The 25,148-nt window shown below is 43.2% G+C and overlaps 1 protein-coding gene across 4 annotated transcripts in view; it reads right to left on the bottom strand.

Moving 5' to 3' along the window:
* Positions 1-25,148, bottom strand: part of dnm1b (dynamin 1b) — a 73,872-nt gene that overhangs the window by 32,507 nt on the left and 16,217 nt on the right. For all 4 annotated transcript variants that reach the window (XM_056236433.1, XM_056236439.1, XM_056236438.1 and 1 more), the window contains exons 2-7: positions 18,363-18,436; positions 16,445-16,594; positions 16,118-16,321; positions 15,871-15,969; positions 1,153-1,313; positions 809-951 (exon numbers count right to left, since the gene is read on the bottom strand). In XM_056236433.1, the coding sequence (XP_056092408.1) occupies positions 809-951; positions 1,153-1,313; positions 15,871-15,969; positions 16,118-16,321; positions 16,445-16,594; positions 18,363-18,436 (831 nt within the window). The remainder of the gene's footprint in view (positions 1-808; positions 952-1,152; positions 1,314-15,870; positions 15,970-16,117; positions 16,322-16,444; positions 16,595-18,362; positions 18,437-25,148) is intronic.

The raw sequence follows: 25,148 nt of genomic DNA, 5'->3' as shown, positions 1-25,148 counted from the left end.
ATGCCGTCGCCATGTGTTTGACGGCGCGTGCACACCAGTCATGGCACACACTGGCGCGGCGCGAGCGGAGCAAACCGAGCGTTTTCAGTTAATTCCTATGGAAGTAGGAACTTCCAAGCTCAAGTTCCATGAATGTAGTGAAAACACTCGCTAGCTTCGCGCCAGTGTGTGCTTGCTGCTATTGTGCCTGTAAAGCGAGGTTCACAACTTCACAGTAGGCTACACAGTAAACACCCCTGCTGTTTAAAACGTGTATCGCGATTCGTTTAACATTTCAACCGACTTGAATCGTCACACATTTTTATCGATTTTCAACCGGTTGCGAGTGAATCGTTACATACCTACAAAGGAAGATATTTTGAAGAACGATTGGAACCAAACAGTTGTTTGGCACCATTGACTTCCATAGTAGAAAAAAAAAATACTATGGAAGTCATTGGTACCAAAGTTCCAATCGTTCTTTAAAATAGCTTCCTTTGTGTTCAGGAGAAGAAAGAAATTCATACAGGTTTGCAACAACTTGAGGGTGAGTAAATGATGACAGAATTTTCATTTTTGGGTGGAGTATCCCTTTAAGACCCAAATGATGACAAAAAAAAATAACATCTCTCATCATCCCACTTTTCTTCTTTTTCTTAAATTTTTTTTATAAACATTATAAATGTCTTTACTGTTTACTATTGAATAAGTCCTTGCTGAAAAAAAGTATTAGTTTCTTTTTTTTATTCTTACTGATCCCAAACCTTTGAATGGTTGTGTATGTGCTTGAGCTGTACATTTTCAAGTGGGAAATACATATAAGACTCACTGTAGCAGAGCCTTGGTTTTGCGAGAAGGATCATCGGGGCGAAAGTGCTTGTACTCCTCCACCTCTTTCTCAATGGACAGTAACTGGCTCTGAAGTTTATTCCTCAGTCCTGGCAGGGTGTCTCGGATGTGATTAGTTAATTGCTAGATGAGAATGAAAACCCTTGGTTACTGGCTAACATTTTTCAAATGTATATTACATGATTTATGTTTGTTTACAAAACAGTGAGATAACAATATACTTAAGGATATATTCTTCTGTATCAAAATGGCAGTAAGGTGTTTAAAAAAACATGCACAAAAAAACAACAACATTTGCATAAGTGTCTCTCTGTGTCAGTCTACCTGATTAAGCACTTTCTGCAGGTAGGGAGTCCCCATGCGATCGGCCAGATGTCGATAGGCTGGGTGGGTAAGGAAGAACTTCCTTTCTGCTCCCATGGCAGCAGTAATGTCCTTCTTGCCATCAATGTCCTTTTGACTGCGGTTCACAACCCCAATGTAGCCTAAAGGGAACATCCAATTTGAAGTAGTTACAGGCAATCAGCATAATAAAACATAGCACATTGGACATAGTCATAACTAATTTAAAATCAATCAAATCAAAATAGATGCAAAAATATACAGTAGCTGTTAAAAAATCAGAAAATGCAAAAATATACAGTAGCTGTTAAACTATTTTCATGAAGTGGACTTTTTAAAGGAGCCAAATAAAATTTTACTTGTAAAGTTACAAGAAAATAAATGGGAACCGTGTTAACTAATCAGAGCTAGCTAAAAAGAATCCGCTATGTGACAAGTAATCAATGTCAGTGAATAATAGAGAGGAGAAAGGTCATCCACAAGTGCAGAAAAAATAGCACTTGATAATGCACTGGTATACTTGGACTTAGAATTGCATCAACAAAATTAGAGAAGATTTAAATCGTTGGGATACTTTACCTATCTCCTGAACCCAATTCAAATGATCCCTATCCTGTTTTCTAAAAAGGTTTTAAAAGATGTGAATAGCAGGCTCAGTTCCTTTATCTGGAGCAAGCGCAAACCATGAAGGCTGAAATTCTCTGCACTACAACTACCAGGGTCAATGGGAAGAATGGATTTGCCCAATATTAACCAGTGGTCTGCACATCTACAGTAAGATATGTTTCTGATTGGGTTGCTCTTGCTAGATCTTGAACAATCGTTGACAAAACCTCCCCTTAAAAAAAAAAATTCATATTGGAGAATTGTGATAACCCTCTAACTGTAAATGCACCTAATGAATGGAGGGCTTTTGCCGTTTCAAGGGAAGAACTAAGCTAGCCTTTGCTCTCACACCAACTGTGAACAATCCGGACTTCCCTCCAGGTAGAGGTTTAAATTTTGGGTGAACCAAGGTATTAATTGGCTTGTGGACTTGTTTGATGAAGAATGTCTTTTGAGGAATGGATACAGTGGTATCAATTATTAAAGGGGTCATATAATGCCATTTTCATACAAGTTAATTTGATTCTTTAGGGTCTGAATGAAAAGTTTGTAACATACTTTAATTAAAAATTCTCATTAGTATCATAAGAAAACACTCATTTTACCTCTGTTTTCAGCACGCCGTTTCAGTGCATATGCCTTTAAATGATAATGAGCTTCGCTCACTCCGCCCCTCTGTTCTGCGGGCGTTTGCCACAACGCACGTGGAGTGTTGCCTTGACAATAGTTGAGGGTATATTTTGGAGAAAGAATGGCAGCGGGAGTCTCTGAGGACACATCTGTGCAATCGTATCAGTTTGAACCGGAGTCGGACCCGGAACAAGATGACAGCCGCAAAGAAGTTCGACAATTAAGGCTCGAACAGGACGTTTCTGAATGGTTGGTTAACATAATGTCACTTTGATCTATCTTTGTATGTACTGGCAGGGTAACGTTAGAGTAACGTGAGATGTACGAACACTATGTGTTTACTGATGTATACGTACTCAGTTTGTTAACACAATAACCATAACGCGTTGTTCATTATAAACGTGGGATTATGAATTATATTGAGAATGTCGTACATAGAAAACATGCCGTAATGTACCCTGAGTGTAAACCTTAGCCGCATTCATCGTGAAGCGTGCAAGCGATTTGCAAAGATTAATATAAAGGTTAATAAAACTTTACACTCACTTCTTCTGGAGGTGCAGCAGGGACACGAATAGTTGGTCCCGATTATTTTTCCAGGAGCAGCTTCTTAGCAAAACCAGCTTTATACTGATCCTCGTTTATAAAGCAGTCTGGTGAGAAAAGATTCACGAATCGTGCAAACATGAAAGCATTGACGTTGCTCGTGGGGAATATTCCCTTCGAAAACAAAACTCAGCCACTGCGTCTTCATCGGTTCGGATTTAGGAACATCAAAATGACTGCTGTGTTCGTTATTACACCCAATAACAGAACACCACAATCGCTTAGACGCCATTCTGCTCCAGCATATCAACAATGAATGACGGACTATGATGACAGCTCGCTCAGGGCGAGGATGTGTTGAAACGCTGCTGTCAATCAACAATCGTGGGAGGGGCGTCCGTTTTATTGACGTCACAAAGTCGAATGGCTCAATTTGAGGAAGGGGAAAACATATAAGGAGATTAAAACAAAAACACTGGATAGATTTTTATCATAATATGATGGTTGTGTACAGGCACTGCCAACACACATTTCAGTACAATCAACTTGAAAAAGTGCATGTACCATTATATGACCCCTTTAAAGCAGGACTCTTTTTTATTATAGATTAGAAACTATATTCTGAACAACCCCTCATCATGTAATAACAGAAGTCACTATTTTAGTGAGTCGGTTATCAGTGTTTGGGAGTAAATTGTTACATGGAATGGCATTACCTAATGTAATTATTTTTTTTATTATTAACTTTACCCTAGTGAAAAATAAATATACTAAAATGTATTTGAAATACATTTATTTTATGCTGAGTATACTACAAATGCATTTAAATATTTATGTATTTAATATAAATACCCTGCAATTGTACGTTTAGTATACTAATGTCACGGATATCCGAAGGAAGATGATGAATAAGAACCAGGTTTATTTACATAGCTCAGAACTGAATAGTGAGACAGCGCACAAACATCACACACGAACAATACCGGACAACTGAAGAATGCACGAGGAGGAACTTAAATACATGGTGATGATGACAAAATAATGAACAGCTGTGATGATTAGTGTTTGTGTCCAGGGTAACTGATGAGTGGCGGGAAACTAGAACAAAGGAACACATGATGTGACTAATGAAACCAAACAGAGAGTCCATGATAACTAAACAAACTGAACATAATGGTGACAACTAAATTGATGTACTTAAAGTCTGCTAAATTGGAACAAGTAATTTTGTACTTAATGCACTTTAGTTATCCGGAAGTAGTGCTGAGGTCCAACTAAAGTTATACTTAAGTGTATTTGATTGTGCTAAAGTGGAACTATTGCAAGAATACTTAGGTACAATTTAAATATCTTGCATTTTAATACTGATATTATACAGTGATCATACTATCCTTACTAATAGTGATATTAAAAATGAAATTAAAAGTGACATTACTCAAAATAAAGTTGAATTATAATATTTATATCAATAAGTCTCAAGCGATATGTCAGTAAATATGTTTGTAGTATACTTAGTATGAAATAAATTTTGGTGTATAGGTGTTTTTCACTACAAGGTAATCCATTACCGTTACTGAGAAAAAAAGGTGTAATTTAATTACAGTTACTTATGAAAATGTTAACGATAACAAAGGGGGTTACATCTGAATATTTTCTGTAAAAAGCTAGGATATGTTGAATAATATTAATTTGTTGCTTTGCCTGTTTTTGATGTGCACGATGCCTTTTAAATGCCGTTTGGTAAAGTGATGCTATTCTGATGCTTTTGATTGGTTCGCCTTTTTTGAATTTGCAGCACACCACATCTGCCAATTATATCAATCCACATTGCCGCTGAAAGCTTTAGGCTACAACCTGTCTGTGTCACAGGATCACAGGTGGTTGCAGGAAGGCAGACGAAGAAGAGTATAATTCCAACACAAAGTTTAATGACGATTATACAAGAATAAACAGGTAGAGCAACATAGACCGAACATAGAAGGAATGTTAATCTGATGTTAATCTAATGTTAAGGAATGCCATCTAATGGCCTGGCAGCAGAATTTTAGACATTTTAGAATTTTCTGACAGCGGTTTTAGTCATGTGAATGGTGAATGTTTTGACAATGGTGTCGTCTGTACACTGAAAACTCAAAGGAAAAACTTCTCTGTTTTAAGCATATCGTTTTCGTGTAGACGTACCCTTAAAGTCCGTGATAATGAAACTAACTTAACATAAACGTGACAGTCTGAGAGTTGCCACCATGGCGAAAGATAAAAATTTGTTCCAGTGCAGGACATTTTAAAATAATCTCATCTAGAAATCAGAAAATATAACTGTTCAGTGCAAAATATGTTTGCCAACTATTAAAATGCTATTGAAAACGAATTTAATTATTATAATCTTAATTCAAGTGATGAAGGATTTTGAAAGTCTGACAGTAATCAGTTGAGTAAGCTACTACTGTAAGGTTAAACCTGCCTGGTTTAAATGTTTGAAAATGATTAACACATAAAAACATTCATTAGAAATTTATAAAAGTAATCTAATGTAATCAGCTACATTACTTTAATAAAGCAATTGAAATAGTTACACTACTTATTACATTTTAAATAGGGTATCTTGTAATCTGTAACATTTCCCAAGTAACTTTCCCAACACTGTCAGTTATACAAGGTTCTCAATGGTACATCTGAGGGATCATTCATTCGTGTAATCGTGCCATGGCTATACAGTTTAAAATTGTACAAAGGATATTTTACCAAACCGTAGACACGCATTTAACAAAAACCTCTTTGCTTTGAGTGCAAAACGTACTCGGTTACTAACGTAACCTCGGTTCTCTCTAGAGAGGGAACGAGTACTGAGTAATAGCTTTACGCTAGGGGAAAAACTCTTTTCCACGAGATATTGAAGCCAAAAATTATCCTTAATTTTTTATTAATGTAAAACGCTTTGCAGCAGCAAGCAGACATAGGCGAAACAGCTCGCGCGCCTATTGGTTGCTCTTGCGGCAAATGCAGCAGCCTATCGAGAGAGACTCTGCGTGACGTAATGACCAATGGGGGCAATTCGCGCCCATATCGTCACGTCCCGCCAGAAAGGGCGTGGTCTCACCCTATAAATATGCTCGTTAGGCTGGTACAAGCTGGTTTTTATCGCTGAAGCGAACCAGAGCGTATTCCAAGCACGGCAAGATACGCAGTACTCGTTCCCTCTCTAGAGAGAACCGAGGTTACGTTATTAACCGAGTACGTTCTCTTACGAGAGTATCTCTCGTACTGCGTAATAGCTTTACGCTAGGGGAACACAATGCAACACGCCGTGCGTACAGGGATCCAACACCAAAGTCCCAAGGGCCGAAGCCCAGGGCTCATGTAGTGCATAATCACCATAAACTCACATAGAGTGGAGGAAGAGAGGCTGGAAGCGTCATTCCCTATAAAAAAGCACCCAGCGGGGCTATCATATGACAATAAAACGCGCAGCCAGGGTGAAAGCTTTCAGCCTGATCTGGGTGGCCATACGTGTGTCAACACTCATGGGGCTGCAGTAAACTCAGCATCTGGGCCGCACAGCGGGGCAGATAGCACTGAATTTTAGACCGCCAAAAGCTTAGCTTGTAAGGCGGGTACCTCCAGGTTATAGTATTTTATAAATGTAGACGGCGAGGCCCAGCCCGCGGCCGTACAGATATCTTGCAGGGAAACCCCGCTCGACCAAGCCCACGAAGAGGCCACGCCTCTCGTGGAGTGCGCTCTGACACCCAAGGGGCACTGTAGGCCCTTCGCAGAGTAAGCGAGCGCAATGGCATCCACTATCCATCTGGATAGGCTCTGTTTTGAGGCGGCGAGTCCCTTGGAACGCCCGCCAAACAAAACGGAAAGCTGCTCCGTCTGTCTGAGAACAGACGAGCGTGACACATAAGCTCTCAATTAGAGGTCTTCTCGGGTCCTAAAAACTTTACCCGACCCGAATCGACCCGAATCACTACTTACCCGAACCCGACGTGCATAAATTTTTTTTTTTTAAAGAAAAACCCGACCCGAGACAGACCTGATAAAATTAGACCCGAGTCCGACCCGACCTGACGGCATTTCCTTTAGAACCCGACTGGACCCGAACGTAAACGGCATTTACATTGTGCACAGCCTGCAGCCCTGCGTTTCTCAAAAATGCACTTAACATAGACGCGCAAGTGTAAGCGCGCTGAAGTGCTAAAATGTCAATCACACATCACTGTAACCCATTACGTCCTATAAAATTTGGCATAATGTTATTTACCGGTCCATACGATGATTAGAACCACCATTCGTTTTCCCTGACATTTTTCGCAATTTCTGTTATCGCCTCCATGCTTTTCTGACAGTGTCGCGTATTTTTAAAATTGATTGACAGGCCTGGCTTAACGACAATTCAAATACTTGCATTTAGTCAAACATCCATCCACATGATGGCGCACTAGTTCTTCTTGGCAAAGGGAGGGGTTGGTTTATGTGGAGCCAGCAACTGAGTAAATAAATGCGGAGGCAACCGTGCTTATGCTTATAGTCCATTTGCACGTAGAAGCGCGGATTCGCTCTCTCACTTAGAAAAAGTGAGAGAACGGTGTCATAGAGTTGTTTTAAATACTGCAATTTTCTTAAATGCCCAACATAGTTTAAAAGAATTCGGGTCTTCTCGGGTCCATTTGGAAAAGGCATATTTATTTTAAATTACCCGAGACCCGAGGCCACTAATACCGAACCCGACCCGTGTCCGAGACACTCGTCGGAGTTTTGGACCCGAACCCGCTCGGGTCTCGGGTCGGACCTCGGGTTTTCGGATCCAAGTGGACCCGTGAAGACCTCTACTCTCAATGCCCTGACGGGGCAAAGGAGACTCGCGTCCTCCTCCTCACTGAGAACCGGAAGGGCGGACAAGGAAATTACCTGGGCCCTAAACGGTGTATTGAGGGATTTCGGGACATACCCGTGCTTAGGTTTGAGAATGACCTTCGAGTCATTAGGCCCAAACTCCATACACGACGCGCTTACTGAAAGCGCCTGCAAGTCCCCTATGCGCTTCACTGAAGCGAGAGCCATGAGAAACACTGTTTTGAACGACAGGTGTTTCATGTCCACCAGCTGGATTGGCTCGAACGGGGCGCCTTTCATGGCCTCCAGGACCGTGGAAAGGTCCCACGTCGGGACTGAAGGGGGCCTGGGAGGGTTCAGCCTCCGAGCTCCCCTAAGGAAACGCACGACTAAGTCGTTTTTCCCCAGCGACTGGCCAGACACCGGTTTTGCAAACGTTGCTATGGCCGCCACATATACTTTGAGCGTGGATGGGGTCCTGCCCTTATCCAGTAGCTCTTGAAGGAAGGAAAGCACTTCCGAAACCCTGCATTCCACAGGTGAAAAGCTCTGGGCTTGACACCATGCAGAGAAAACAGACCATTTCGAGGAGTAGAGCCGCCTGGTAGACGGAGCTCTAGCCTGCGCGATCGTGTTTAACACTCCTTCTGGGAGGCTAGCGGGTACCCGTTGATGGCCCATGCGTGCAGGGACCACAACTCCGGGCGAGGGTGCCAAATCGAGCCCTCCGCCTGAGAGAGGAGGTCTCTCCTCAATGGTACAGGCCATGGGGCAGTGCTGGTCAGCTGCATCAGGGCAGGGAACCACGTCTGGTTTGTCCAGAGCGGAGCTACGAGCAGCACTGGGCATCCGTTCTCCCTGATTCGTTCCAACACCTGAGGCAGGAGCGAGACAGGAGGAAAAGCATATAGGGGGCAGCGGGGCCAAACATGAGCCAGCGCGTCCTTGCTTTTCGAGAAAAACTCCGGGCAATGAGCGTTTTCGTGGGACGCGAATAGGTCCACCTGTGCTCTGCCAAACGTTTTCCACAGCAGCTGGACCGTCTGCGGGTGCAGCGACCATTCCCCTGCTGGAACATTGTTCCTGGACAGTCTTGTCTGGACCCACATTCAGGTGACCAGGCACGTGCGCTGCTCTCAGTGAGAGCAGGCTGTGCTGAGCCCAGACCAGGAGGCGTTCCGTCAGCCTGTGAAGGTTTCGTGACCTGACGCCGCCCTGGCGATTTATGTATGCCACCACTGACATGTTGTCCGACCGGACCAAGACGTGGTGGCCTGTTACCTGGGGACAAAAACGCCGTAGCGCTTTGTCGACTGCTATCATCTCCAAGCAGTTTATGTGAAGGAGCTTTTCCCGTTCTGACCACAGGCCAGCTAGCGGTCTGCCCTCGAGCAGCGCTCCCCACCCCGAGGTGGAGGCGTCCGTAGACACCACCTTCACACTCGAAGCGGTCCCCAGACTCACACCTGACTGATACCAGTCGGTTATTTTCCAAGGTTCCAGAGCTGAAACACACTGTAGGTTGACCCTGAGGCGAAACAGACCCGCTGTCCATGCCCTGGGTGGAACCCGCGCTTTCAGCCACATCTGCAGTGGGCGCATGCGAAGCAAGCCCCACTGGAGTACAGAGGCCGCTGAGGCCATCAGCCCCAGCATTTTCTGAAACCTTTTGAGCGGAACTATCGAGCCGTGGCGGAAGGATTTCGCGACGCGCTGAATATTTAGTCCGCGCTCTGGTGACAGGCGTGCCGTCATGGATAGCGAGTCTAACACTGTTCCCAGAAAGGAAATTTTCTGACTGGGAGACAGTGAGCTCTTCGCCCAATTGACTGTGAGGCCCAGCTCCTCGAGGTGCTCGAGTAATGCGGCCCTGTGTTCTATGAGCTCCGATCGTGATCGAGCTAGAATCAGCCAATCGTCCCAGTAGTTCAGGACTCGCATGCCCTGAAGTCTCAGGGGTGCGAGCGCCGCGTCCATGCACTTCGTGAATGTACGAGGTGCTAGGGACAGGCCGAACGGCAGGACTGTGTATTGATATGCCTGGCCCTCGAAAGCGAATCTCAAGAATCGCCTGTGATGGGACGCTATTTGTATTTGGAAATAGGCGTCTTTCAGATCTATTGACATAAACCAGTCCCCGTGGCCCACTTGCGCGAGGATTTTCCTGGTCGTAAGCATTCTGAACTGGCGCTTCACAAGCGCTCTGTTCAGCTGTCGCAGATCTAAAATGGGTCTGAGACCTCCATCTTTTTTCGGTACCAGAAAATATCTGCTGTGTAGGCCCCCTTTGCTCTGAGCTTGAGATAAAGGTTCTATAGCACCTTTGCTCAGTAGTTTCGCTATCTCGGCTCGAAGTAGATGAGATACTTCGTTTTCCACCGTCGTCTCGACGCGCGCCGTATAACGGCGGGGACGTCGAGCGAACTGTAGCGAATAGCCTCTTTTTATAGTGTTCAGCACCCATTCTGATACCCCAGGAAGCTGTGCCCACACTTTCGCGTAAATAGCTAGGGGTAGAATGAGATCTGGGCTCTGGCCGAGACATAGTGACGGCAAGAGAGCTCCGGCGTGCTGTAACGCAGACACTGTGTTTACAGTGTGTGAGGCGGGGGGCGCGCCGATCGCGGCGGGCAGCCTGGCCGCGCTCAAAACCCTTATAGCAGTTTGCTGAGGGAGAGAGAGCGGGGCGAGCCCCGTGGGGCTTAACATGTCTGTGAGTGAATGTGGGCGCAGGACAGCGGGCACATTTACTGCACTGAAAAACACCGTCGGCCTGAGCTGACTGAATGCGTGTTGGTTTCGTTTTCACAGAACCCGTGGGACATGTGGTGTGTAGTGTTTGTGGGCACTGAGACGTAGGCACATTCACTACATTTAGTGCACAATCGACATGAAGCGATTTTGTTTGTGCGAGCCCTGCATTTTTGCGGGCTGTGTTTGTGTGTAGAAATGAGCCCTGGGTTGTAGGCATTTTCAATACACTCATAACACCATCGGCTGTGGCCGGAATACCAGAAAATACACCATTTATGTGATTTATCTGGGTCGCCGTGGGAACAGCATTTGTGTGCAGGCAAGCGGGCATGGTACTGGCTTGCTTACTGCAAAATACACTGGAACAGTCACATTTTCTGGAACTGAACGAGCGAAAATTTCAGTGGAAGTCTGGCCACGGCGAGACTGAAACACCGTCGATTTCCTAGGAGGCTAGGAAGACTTGTGTTGGTTTCGTTTTACAGAAACCGTGGTAGTGTTTGTGGGCACTGGGTTGTGGGCACATTCACTACATTTAATGCACAATTGACATGCGTCGATTTCATTTGTGCGAGCCCTGTACCGTGGCGGGCTGTGTTTGTGTGTAGAAATGAACACTGGGCTGTGAGCATTTTATTACACTTATAACACCATCGGCTGTGGCCGGAAAACCAGAAATACAATGATTACATGATTTTTCTGGGTCGCCATGGAAACGGCCTTTATGTGCAGGCAAGCGGGCCGTGGTACCAGCTTGTTTACTGCAAAATACACTGGAACAGTCGCATTTTCTGGAACTGAACGAGCGAAAAGTTTCGGTGGAAGTCTGGCTGCGGCGAGACTAAATTTTTATCTGCTGCGAGAGCCGGGATCGAACACGGGTCTCTCGCGTGAAAGCTTCGGGTTCTGCCACTGGGCCACAGGGAGAACTACACTAGCGCAAGCAGATAAGAGAGCGTCATCACAGTTTTGTGTGTGTCGGCGTTTGTATGCAGGTGTGCGTGTTATACAACAGGCTCATTGCTGCAATAATGACACTTTCAGCCGCTCAAACTAGGAGCTGAGAAATGTTTGAGAAATGGAGATTAGTCCAGCCTCGGCGGGGACTAAAACACACTCTTTTCTCATTTGCCGGTGACGCAAGGGGAGGTCCACGGAGCTCGCCCAATCCTCGCTATCGGATGCCAGAAGAGAACACGCCTCGGTCGGTTCGTCGAACTCGTGGACGGACGCGGCGGCAGGCGGCGGCCGTTGTCTGTCAGTGAGCAACTCGAGCGAAGCCGGCGAAGCTGGCGGGCGAACCGGCGAGCTTTGGCGGGTTGGAGAAAGCTCGGGAGCGCGCTGGGCGCGGCGCTTCTTGCGGCGCGGCACCACGGCGGGCTGTGGTGAAGGCTCGGAGAATGATGCCAGGCGAGTCCTCAGAGTCACCATAGGCAAAAGCTCGCAATGAGGGCATCCGCCGTCAGCGAGCGCGAGAGCCGCGTGATCCTCACCCAGACAGGAAACACAGATGACGTGCCGGTCTCCGTCGCTGAGCGGGGCGCGGCACGAGCCACAGGATGGCATCTTTAAAAAGACGCAGCTCTTTTGTGAAGAGAAGTGTGAGTCGCGTCAAGTAAGCGAGCAAACACTCTCAGCAGAGTAAAGATACACAGAGTATAAAAAGGATATAGAACGCCGGAAAGCGCAGCAGGTACGGCAGTTGAAGGCGGCGAGGCCAGCGACTCCAGAGCTCGTCCCGCTGAAAGGCTTGCTTCGACGGCGCGGCTTCTCACTCCGGATCCAGCGATGCGTGTGCGTCGCTGAAGAGATAAAAATCAGCTTGTACCAGCCTAACGAGCATATTTATAGGGTGAGACCACGCCCTTTCTGGCGGGACGTGACGATATGGGCGCGAATTGCCCCCATTGGTCATTACGTCACGCAGAGTCTCTCTCGATAGGCTGCTGCATTTGCCGCAAGAGCAACCAATAGGCGCGCGAGCTGTTTCGCCTATGTCTGCTTGCTGCTGCAAAGCGTTTTACATTAATAAAAAATTAAGGATAATTTTTGGCTTCAATATCTCGTGGAAAAAAGTTTTTCCCCTAGCGTAAAGCTATTACGCAGTACGAGAGATACTCTCGTAAGAGAACCCAAATTGGTACACTCTCACTGTAATTAGTTAGGCTTCAAATATATTGGGCCAAGATAGTTTCTGTGTTATGTGGATGCAAGGAGATGAACCCAAATGCAGACAGTATACGATGAACACAAGGTTTATTGGTACAAAAACAGGAAAACAAAACCCACGAGGGGGCAAAACAAGACAGGATGAGGAGAGACAGAACTAGACTATGACTTGACGATATACGAAAAACAAACATCGAATATAGAATCAGAACGCTCTCATCAGAAATAGTCCTCAGCCACCATTGTGCAAGGTCATCCGGGTTATGCTCAACAAAAGAGGACATACTGTCTGCTGGGTTCTTTGGTGGTCGGTTCATTCTGTTATGTGGATGCAAGGAGATGAACCCAAATGCAGACAGTGTACGATGAACACAAGGTTTATTGGTACAAAAACAGGAAAACAAAACAAGACAGGATGAGGAGAGACAGAACTAGACTATGACTTGACAAAAAACAAACATCGAATAAAGAATCAGAACTCTCTCTCTCTAGACTATACACAGGATACTCACAAGGCTTAACAAGGTAAAGTAACACGCAGGTAAGAATCACAGCAGGTTTCACAATGAACCAACACAGGACAGCAAACACAAGGGGATGATATAGGGAGACTAATGATAACATAACAGGTGACACAGATTAATTAATGATGACTAAACAAGGGGGCGGGGTTAGGTGACGAGAAAATGCACGCACATGGCCCAAACACAAGGCCATGTGCTTGCACACAAAACACGGGTCTGTCATGATCCTGCCTCAAGACTAAAGAAACTCAAGGACACGAGGGCAGAATCATGACATTCTGAAATGAGTAATATCTTTAATAAGGAGTTGGTATTTGATCCTTTATTTTTGATCCTTGGTCTGCCTGAATAAGCTTTGATTTTATCAAAAGAAAAAGACTGAATAATCTTCTTACCTTTGCAGCTAAGAGAAACATATCACTGAGGTGAATAAGTGACAAGACTATATCGGATTGGCAAGAAATTTTGAAGGAACTAATTCCGCTGGAATATTTAACCTGTCTAGTTAATTGTCAGCCAGACCAGTTTCATAGTATCTGGAAGCCCTGTATCAACAATCTAGGGACTGAATTGTTAACTATTTAACAAGGGTTTTCCCATTCATGTGCCTCAAGTGAGTTCATAATGGTTTTGAAATTGTAATGTACTGCAGTTATATATTTAGTGTTTTTATTTCATTGTTTTTACTTGATTACCTTATATTTACATTTTTGTATTTACCTTGATTACCTTTTTACTTCTGCCGACGTTTTTTTTTCTGAATTGTGGTTGAAATTTTTGTTGTGCTTTCTGCTAAAGTTGGAAAATTTTCAATTAATATTTTTTTTAAATCACATCAACAACTTCAAAAGTACAAATGGCGTGTGTGTGTGTGTGGAGGAGGAGGGGGGGATAGGGGTGTATATTATTGCAGTTTACATCCTGATGTTCTTAGGGCTATTATTTTGAATATTCTGGCCCCCTGGTTGAGATCCACTGCTTTAAAAAGATATAAATAGACGTGCAATTTAACTTCTTCTGACCAATGAATTTCCATGTATTTATTGTTGTTTACTAAAGTCATGGTAACACTTTATAATAAGGTTTCATTAGTTAAAGCTCCAGTCCGTAACTTTTTTAAGTTAAAAATAATCCAAAATAATTATATTAAAAAAAACTTATTCTGCCAGTGGTCAAAACTATCTGCTTGCCATAGCTAGATTCAAAACGGTTAGCTTGTAATAATGATTTTAATTCCAGTGGTACTGGTGGGTTTCCGCGGGAAATTCGAGCATGTCTTTGCGTCATGACGTCACACCCGTACACATAAAGAAGGAGTTTCGGCTATAGCCGGCTATACTGCGCGTGACGAGATGTTTAGATATATAGGCTTTTCTCGCAGCACTTTACATAATTAAACTTATGGCATCCAGAAAGATCCAAACAACAATCATCAGTGTCAACTGGAGATTCAGCAGTTATAAAACCCAAAAGACTTCGTACTTCGGATTTAAGGTGGCTAGAGAAAGAGAAAGAAACCGTCTCATGCGAACACAAGGATTTAAACATCGGCGGGGCTTTTGAAAAGTGCGTGAACTCCGTGTTTTGAAGGGGTTCAAAACGGAAGAAGAGACGGCTTTTTTCTGCTGAACAAGTAAGTTAAGACATTTCAATAGTTCAATCGTGTAACAGTACATTTTCTTAATTCACACAGTTATGGAGTTTCCTTTGTTGTGCCTTTCTCGTTTTGCTATTATGGAGAATATGAATTCTGAACTACACAGGTAACCATAAAACACATTAAATTTAACATTAGTCACGCAATGCTGATGTGATGTTGTTAACATGAATTTGAGAACAAAGTAGGCTATAATTTGCACGGTTGCTGTAAATCGCGTTGATTAAATCTAACGAAGCTTATCATGTCGAATGCTTTTTCCCCCTTAGTTGGTCAGAACAAAAATGGATGTTACTTACTTGTTCAGAAGACATTTTCTTATGAAAATTCTTATGTTGGTCAAACTTTCAAAAAGTGAATCTGTGATTCTGTATGACAATATCCACACAGCGCGGTGACTGACAGCAGCACTCGCCTCAAAGCACTGTGTTCATCCGCGCTGTTTCATGCCGATTTACAACCCACGTAAAGATAATAATTCCGCGAATCACTGCAGTTACAGATTTCGAACAGACAGATGGCGACAAAGAGGAAAAGTTACGGACTGGAGCTTTAACATTAGTTAACTACTTTAGTTACTATGAAATAAGAATGAACAATACTTCTACAGCATTTATTAATCTTAGTTAATGTTAATTTCTGAGTTTACTAATACATTATTAAAATCAAAAGTTGTATTTGTTTACATTAGTTAATGCACTGTGAACTACATGAACTAAAATTAACAAAAATGTATAAATACTGTAACAAATGTTTTGCTCATTGTTAGTTCATGTTAGTTAATACATTAACTAATGTTAACAAATGAGACATTGTAGTGTTACCATATTTGTAATAATCTTCTTAAATGGATGGATTTTAATTTGTGTCAAATTTAAAGAATTATACTTATTGCAGTGTAAGTCTCTCCAATGAGACTTTTTAAATGTTCCTGAGAGGCTATATTTATGTGGAAAGAGTATTGTACACTGACTTCACCTCTCCGTAAAGGAAGAAGCTTGTTTTCCAGGATATCACGTGCATCAGTTCCTTCATCCATTAGATCCAATTTAGTGATCACACCTATAGTTCTCATACCTGTTCAGAAACACACACACACACACACACACACGTGATCAGGAACAGTTTTAAAAGAAAATAACTTTAAAAATATCACATCAAGATATGTCTGAAATTTTGCAATTATTTTAGAACAAGTTTCAGTCACTGCTGGATGATAACCCACCCTGAGGGTCAACCTCCTTGGCAATCTTGAGGGCATCTGAGTTGGCCAGGTCAGAGTTTGCAGGAGACACAGCAAGCAACAAGCAGTTATCCTTAGTCACAAACTGCATTAGCATCTCCCTGATCTGGAACTCGATGTCAGCCGGCTGGTCACCTACAGGCACTTTGGTCATACCAGGCAAGTCCACGAGGGTGAGATTCAGGACTGGTGAAGAGAAGGGGTGACATGATTTCATGTGACATTTCACAATGCATGCTTATATGTAACAGAATATGTAGATCTGATCATGTTAAAATAACTTCTCTGTATGTGCATGAATGAAGGTACCATGAGGTGAATAGACACGCAGATTGATAGGGACCGGTGAAATGCCTTTGTTTTGGCCGGTGATGCGATCTGTCTCTGCCTCAATCTCCTGACGAACCTCATCAAAATCAGTAAACTTCTTTCCCTTGCAATGCAAAAACTCGGCATGTTCTGGAAATAAGCAATTAGGAAAGGCATTTTAATATTAGCTTTGCATTCCATATTAGCTTTGCCTTAAAAACATGCATTTAAAACTAGAGCAAGGGTTTCTCAACTCTGGCTCTCAAGGATCACTTTCCTGCAGAGTTTAGCTCCAACCCTAATCAAACACACCAAGGTCTTCTTCAGGATTAATAGAAAGTTATAGGCTGTGTCCGAAATTGCCACCTATACCCTTAAATAAGGCACTATTTGAGGGGACAGCCATTTGTAGTGCTGCCCGAAAACATAGTGGACGTTACTGAGTGCACTTATTCAAATCCACAATCCACCGCAATAACAAGTGTACAACAATGTGTACAACTGATGTACCCTCAATGGCTATAGAATACCCACAATGCACTGTGACGGTCACGCCGAATGAATTCCCACCTCTGACCAGAAGATGGCCAACGCTATCTCATGACCAATTCGTCCGAATTTGACGAGTGATTAAAAGATGGCTAATTCGTACGAATTCGTACGACCTCATTCGTACGAATTTGTACGATTTGTCTAAACCCACGTGATGGGTAGGTTTAGGGCCGGGGTCAGGGGTAGGTCATTCGTACGAATTCATACGAATTGGGCAACTCGTCAAATATGTACGTTTTAGCAAAAATCGTACTAATTCGTACGAGTGAGGTCGTACGAATTGTTACGAATTAGCCATCTTTTAATCACTCGTCAAATTCGGACGAATTGGTCGTGAGATCGGGTTGAGATGGCGCCCGCAGCTGAATCATCCATTTTCCCAAACCGCTGGTCCAATGTGGCTACAGCGTAATATCATACAGGTATAAATAATTCCTTTTTACTTGATTATTAAGTTGTTTAAATAAAGCAGCAGTTTGGCGCTCTAGCGGTTAATAAACAGAACTGCATGCATTTTGCTGAAGAACATTGTAGCCAGAGCTACTTCTCTCTGTTTATGTCTACGACAAGTCACGCAGGTACTGTGCTCCTCCGCAGCGGTATGACCCGAACCAATCTAAAATAGTCTGAATATAAACACTTATTATAGGTGTACCATAGTGATTCAAGATAAGACGGTTTGGTAAATGGATTCATGATGTACACGCTTACTTGAGCAACAAAAATGTACGGACTGTAGCCTCAAAGGAATAGTTCACTTAAAAATAAAAATTCTGTCATCATTTATTCACTCTCAAGTTGTTTTAAACCTGTATGAATTTCTTTCTTCTGCTGAATACAAAAGAAGATATTTTGAAGAAAGTCGGTACAGTTGATGGACCCCATTGACTTCCATAGTATTTTTTTTTCTACTATGGAAGTCAATGGGGTCCGTTACTGACATTTTTCAAAATATCTTCTTCTGTGTTCAGCAGAAATTCATACAGGTTTGAAACAACTTGAGGGTGAGTAAATGATGACAGAATTTAAATTTTTAAGAAAAGTATTCCTTTAAGGTTTAAACATGCTACTTTCCATGACAGATATAAAGATAATATTTTCATTACTACTGGAGCTACCAGTTTGCCCTGTTTCAAATAATTACAGCGAGCACAAACTATGAAAAAGTGGCAGCCCTTCCAGCGCACTCAGTGGGATACTCAGGGAATATTGAATGAGAGTATAGGGGTCGATTTCAAACACGGGGATAGGCAGAGGTGAGTTTGATCAAGCTTGGAGCTAAACTCTGTAGGAAAGTGGACCCTGAGAGCCAGAGTTGAGAACCCCTGCTAGAGAGTTTTTTTTAGTGTTCTTCTAGGATTTTTACCAGTAGGGCAGTTGACCAGCTGCAGCACTAGGGGGCGCCGAGTGACAATACCAGAGCCACGGGGCAGAAAGTCCCTAAAAAGAAAGATGAGGCGGCATTCATTGAGTCAAATTTTGTTTTTGTATGCAAACGACTACTATATTAAAGTGCATTTCTAGCATACAAATATAACATGGAGAGACCATGTAATATTACATTTTCTTTTTAAATCTGAAGTATAAATAAGCAATTCAAATGATAAAATAATAAAATAAGTCATGCTGCTATGTTTAAAACTGATTTTATGAGTCAATAAAAAGTCATATTAAATAATGTGAATACAAACTCAGTTTTTAATCTAATGATGACTCTTAAGTGTATGTTCCCACTAAAAACAGCTCATAGTGAAAACCAGATGTACTGACTTAAAACCATGCCAGTGCTAGTGCTGCTCTAGCAGCTGTGTGCATAACCCATTTTTACACTTGTTCTAGATTTTAGAGGCATTAGTGCAATTTTTCATACATGGATGTTGCCTGTATATTTGCAACTATAAGCCTTCCTTAGCCATGAGACATTTGGAGACAGGGTTGGAGAAAGGTGTGTGAGAAAGCATGAGTTCTGGCCATTAGGCAGAAGTGCTTCCAAAATCAGCGTTTATGCTTAGAAAGAAAAAAACATGTAATTGCATTTCACTACTGACCACAGCTTTTATGGATTTCCAAGATTGGATGTTTAAAATAGCCTCTTCACGATCTAATCTCACAATCGAACTTTTTAGCTAATTTAATTGGTGTTCTTTTTACAGTCCAATTATGTAATTCATGTTGACAGTGTTAACAAAATAAAGCAATCATTATTATTATTATATAATAATGTTATATACAGGTATCCTATCATAATAGCCCCTCATTTTATCTCTGATCAGCTTCTTTGATTCTCCAATAAACTGCAAAATGGCAGATACTAAATAAAATAAAATAAAGTTTGCAGAATGATGAGGATGTTTGTATATAGGGCAATAGACTTTATTTTAGGACTGCTATGAATTAATTACGTGCTCTAGTTGTTGTCCATATCCACACAGCCCATATTTTGCAAGATGCAGTACAAGGAATACATAGCACATACACAAATGCATATATACAGTAGTGGCCAAAAGTGATGTCCAGCCAAGGAAAATGGACATCTTCACCCTTTCAAATATTGTTACAAATTTCTTAAGCATAATGCGTAGTTGTGTCACGATATGCGGATATGAAACCAAACGCAGACAGTAGTAAAACACGGATTTATTAAACAGACAGAAAACAAAGACCCACGAGGGGGCAAACGAACGTTGACAAGACTAAACTTGACAATAACATGACTAGAACTAACAGGCAGGATACAAACTCTGATCACAGGAATACACAGCTCACAGAACAGGATGCCAAGAACAAGCACCGAGTAACAAACCCAAGGACCTTAAAGGTTCTCTAAGCGATCCTGGGTGACGTCACTTCTTGTTGACGTTCAAACTATTGTCAAACAAAACGGAGGCTAGCTAGACCCTCCCTCCTCCTCATCCGCACACTAGCCCCCCAAACCACACCCCCAAACCCTTCTTGTCGGTCATTGGCTGGAACAGTTTGTTATGTTTCGGGGAGCGGGTCGCCGCAGTTTGTTTTTGTTGCTGTTTGTGGAGCCTGGGCTGTCTACAGAGATCGCGTTTCTTTACAGTGTGTTCAGGGGACAGGCAGCCAGCGGATAGTAAGGAGATGTTTGCAGTATGTGACAAAAAATGTTTTGGCCTAAAAAACATGTGACATCGCTTAGAGCACCTTTAAATAAGGGACATCATCACCAGGGCACAGGTGACACCGATGAACAATCAAGACTAACGAGGAGAACAAGGGGGCGTGGTAAACACCACAAGACAACGTAAACACATAGCGCAAAACACAGGCCATGTTTGCACACACAACATGAGATCAAATCCTGACATAACCCCCCTCTTACTTGAGACATAACAGACTGTAACTCAGACACAAACCAACAAAACTACTAACAACAATGGCAAACAAGAGTACATAATAACAGGATTGGGGTGACTCAAAAATAACACAAGGGAGGAGGGAGGAGGGAGGAGGGAGTGAGTGAGGGAGGGAGGGGGGGGACAAAAGAGTTCATCGGCAGGGGTCCAGAGTGGATCGGTGAAGCAACAGTCCTAGACTCACTGGACATGGGCGAGGGTTGAGGGCAAGGAAACCGAACAGGTCTGGGTGGAGACACATAAGGTACAGTCTTGGGGAGGACAGATCGGGGTAACACAGTAGCAGGGGTAGTCTCGCGTAGCCAGACCTTCAGACTGACGGCTGAAGGTCTGGAACTCATAGCAGCTTTCTTTGGCCAAGGCCCGCCCATAAGGCCGTTTGACCGACATGTCAAACAACCAATTACAGTTCGTTTCGTTCAGCGTCACGTGGAAATGTCCCCACAACAACAGACCGGCGTGCAACAAGTCAGTCAGCATAGAAAATCAAAGAAGGAGAAGAAAACCGAACACAATACTGAATCGGCCAGCTGCGATGTCAGCGTCTGTTGTTTCATGTTTGCCCGCAAACGCGGCTGATATCCCCTTCACAGTTAGGTATTTCACTTGATCTTCCATAATAGATCATAGCTGTCAACATTGAACATTGAATTTAAGGGAGATTTCCCGGAATCCATCCCCAAAATAAGGGAATTTTTTTACACGATTCTTACCCACCACAAACTTTAAAAATAAAGCACTAATCATTAAAAGACTAAAGAGTTTATAACTACAAATGAGTGAGAGAGAAAGAGACAGTGTGTGTGTGTATTAGAGAAAGTGTGTCATTTTTTAAACATTTTTTATCAGAGAATGTTTAAATACCAATATCAGCTTACGAGGGAAACGGTACGTGGTGCTTCGGGGGCTGCTGGAGATGATTAGGGAGAGGTCTGTGCTCCTTTACCGATCAAAGCGCGCGCTGACACGGAATTGTTTATACTTGACGCGTCCGCACAAACGCGGCAAAGATTACGCGTTGGGTGCGCAAGACCGGCAAGACCCCATTTCGCTTGGCTGTGTGCACAGCTTTTTTTGTAACAGCGCGCGCGGCGCCGCATCCGAGGATGAACGACTTCAAGCCGAATCTGCCCGAGCATGTACGTCTCACACAATCAGAGCGTAAAAATACGGGATATTTTACGGGAAAATAATAAAACGGGAAGACAGCGGGAAAAGAGCTAAAATACGTGAGAAACCCGGAAAAAACGGGATGGTTGACAGCTATGTAATAGATAGGAGGGGACACACAACTAGTAAAGTTGGATCTGCTGGGAATCCTTATAAATGCTGACAAAGGGTCGGCCAGGCTTGGAAAATAATACTCTTCCCAAATCCCGTCGGCAAACAGGCTAAAATATCTCTTTTTGTCTCCACTAAGTGCCTCAAACAAAACTCCTGGACATCTCTTAAAGAGTCTACGCCGTGAACCTCGCATACTTTTGAGAATCCTACGTTTAGCTGATCTTGATAAATGCTCATAGTCACTCATGTAAACACAACAGTTTTTCTTCCGCAATCACACGTCTGTGCTTTGTTTCCCGGCAGACCGAAAATAAACGCGACACTCGCACCCCCCGGAAATCCGATAAAATTCAACCAATCAGATGACGACTTCGACATTCCTGAAGTGTTTCCAGTTAAGTGTACCATATGCATCAGACGTTTAGCCAACGTTCCGTGGGCGTGACGTCTGAGGCTGAGACTATAGCAGGGGTAACCAGGGGAACTACATGGAACAAAACAGATGACTGAGACCCTGAGACAAACGGTGTAGCAGACGGTTCTGAAGCTGGGACCGGACTGGGCTCCTTAGCTGGGACAGGGCTGGACTCGTTCACCTTCCCATCTACCTCAGCGTGGACAAGCCTGGACTCCTTAGCTGGGACAGTGCTGGACTCCTTAGCTGGGACAATGCTGGACTCGGTCCTTCTCCCATCTACCTCAACGTGGACAGGACTGGTCGCAGCGGGCTGGAGAGTCGATGCGGGTCCCGGAAAAAACTGAGACGGAGGACATGAAGCTTTCCTCCTCCTCCTTGACCGCGGAGCAGGAACCATAGCCGGATCTGTAATCGGTACCGTTACAACAAGTGGAGGGACCACCACAGGCAATGCGGACTCAGTAGATGCGGCTTCCGATGCAGACTCCCTCGACACCCGTCTTCCTCGCTTTCCGCGAAGGCTTCCAGCTACGGCGGGTGCTTTGGGAGTCGAGGCGAAGAGAACATGATCCCCAAGCGCTGCGACAGCCAGGACGCGACCCTCCGGAACCACCGGCAATGATGAAGATGTCACTGTCCTAGTAGGACCCTGCCTCTCTCCCCGACACACACGGTTCACCACTTCACTGAACAGGCGTCGGATCAGCCCCTCCCGTTCACACAGGAGGCTGGACAGGAGGAGGTGCATTGAGACCCGCGATGAAAAAGGAGTTTAGGAGGATCTCTGGCATGAATCTCCTCTTCTCATCCACACCCTGGACATATCTCTCCAGGGACTCCTCTCCCTGGGGAGGAAATGGGAGTCCTACCTCCCTTCATATCAGTGGTTAGCTTCAGCCACCATTCTTCGTGGTCCTCCGACTGGCCTCTTGCAGGAAAAGACATTGTCTGCTGGGTTAAAAAAATGGCTTGTTCGTTCTGTCACGATATGCGGATATGAACCCAAACGCAGACAGTAATAAATAAAACACGGATTTATTAAACAGACAGAAAACAAAGACGCACGAGGGGGCAAACGAACGTTGACAAGACTAGACTAATAAACTTGACAATAACATGAGACTAGAACTAACAGGCAGGATACAAACTCTGATCACGGGAATACACAGCTCACAGAACAGGATGCCAAGATACAAAACAAACAAGCACCGAGTAACAAACCCAAGGACCTTAAATAAGGGACATCATCACCAGGGCACAGGTGACACCGATGAACAATCAAGACTAACGAGGAGAACAAGGGGGTGTGGTAAACAACACAAGACAACGCAAACACATAGCCCAAAACTTGGAGTCAAATGTTTTATTCGTGATACTTTTTGTCCAGGCTGTCATTCAAAGAAATTATGAACACATGCAAAAACTAATTTTGAAAATAAAAATAAAACCTGTGGCTTTAGTTCAGTAGCTTTTTTTTTGGGGGGGGGGGGGGGGGGGGGGGGGTGTTCTTCCCTCATCTTTAAAATGTTTTAAAGATCTGAAATAGTTTCCTCATATTTTGGTTTAAATTACGGTTTTATCCCCTCTAGACATTGTTTTTGTTCACTGCTGTATATACACTGCCGTTTAAATTGTATGGTCTCTGTAAGTTTTTTTATGCATTTTTCCACAGAATACAGTGAAAACAGTAATATTGTGAAATATTATTTGTTACAATTTAAAATAACCGCTTTCCATTTAAATATATTTTACAATGTAATTTAGTGACAAAGCTGAATTTTCAGCATCATTACTCCAGTCTTCAGGGTCACATTATAATATGATGATAATATGATAATAATCTAATATGCTGATTTTGTGCTCAACAGTTGTTTATTACTGCTCAATATTTGATGAATGGATAAATTGTTTTTTGTAACAATGTAAATGTCTTTACTGTCACTTTTGATTAATTTAATGCATTCCCGATTTTTATTTATTCAGTTATTTTTTGCTTCAAACTAAAGTTTGTAATGTTGTTGATGTCTGATTGATTCAAGGGTTAGAATTGGGAGGCAGCTACAGTGTCTTATCTGCTCTTGCAGTCTGTTTAATGACATTCATACGGCAGATGTGATAACTAGCCAGACTGCACAATCATGTAATTGATCGTCACCATGGTTATAGGGCACCTCAGCATGTGCCACTGTTATAAAACTCCATGTCTCATTCATAATATAGGCATATAGACATCTGTCCAATAAATTGCACCATAAGTGTCAGCGTGGATGAGCTCATGTCCGTTCAACTGTATGATACGCTGCAACTGATTCATAAGTCCAAAGAGCAGTTTGTCTGTAAGGAAATGAATCTGTTTTCCATACAATGAAAGTCAATGGGGTTCAAAATAAAATTGCACCCAATTCACATTCATTCTATAAATAAATAAATGAGGCATTTTTCTTCTTTGGAAGATATTTTCAAAAGTTTAGAATAAGAAGAGGATGAGAAAATGAATTTGGGTGAACTGTCCCTTTAAGGGTCACATTTAGTTTTGCAATCGTTCTTCAAAATATCTTCCTTTGTGTTCAGCAGAAGAAAGAAACTCATACAGGTTTGCAACAACTTGAGGGTGAGTAAATGATGACAGAATTTTCATTTTTGGGTGGAGTATCCCTTTAATATACAGTACTTCCTTTTGGCCAAGCTCTGTCCCAATGCACGTTCACCGGTGCTGTGGTCCATGGATGCTGCTCTGGCTCCTCTGTGACCTCAGGGCATCCATGTACTCAAGTATACCGATGACTGATTGATATTAGCCCAGTCGGAAGAGCTAGTGGCACGACATTTAGATGTTGTGCATGTTCATGAAGCATTTGGGGCTCAGCTTGAATCTCGAGAAAAGAGTGTGCTTCCTCTAAAAAAAAGAAACCACTTTTTTAGGGAACCACTTTTTGGGGGATTCGACCACGATACAGGCACATTCCATTCTGCTAATTCAAAGGCTGCTAGGTATAATGGCAGCAGCAGCCAACATTATTCTTTTGGGTCTACGGCACATAAGACCTCGTCAATTCTGATTCAAGAGCAG

This window comes from Rhinichthys klamathensis, unplaced genomic scaffold (genome assembly GCF_029890125.1).
Source record: "Rhinichthys klamathensis goyatoka isolate OS25496 unplaced genomic scaffold, OSU_Roscu_1.1 h1tg000019l_1, whole genome shotgun sequence".
Classification (NCBI taxonomy): Eukaryota; Metazoa; Chordata; class Actinopteri; order Cypriniformes; family Leuciscidae; genus Rhinichthys; species Rhinichthys klamathensis.
Note: the sequence above shows the minus strand (reverse complement) of the source record. Positions and strands in the feature narration are given on the sequence as shown.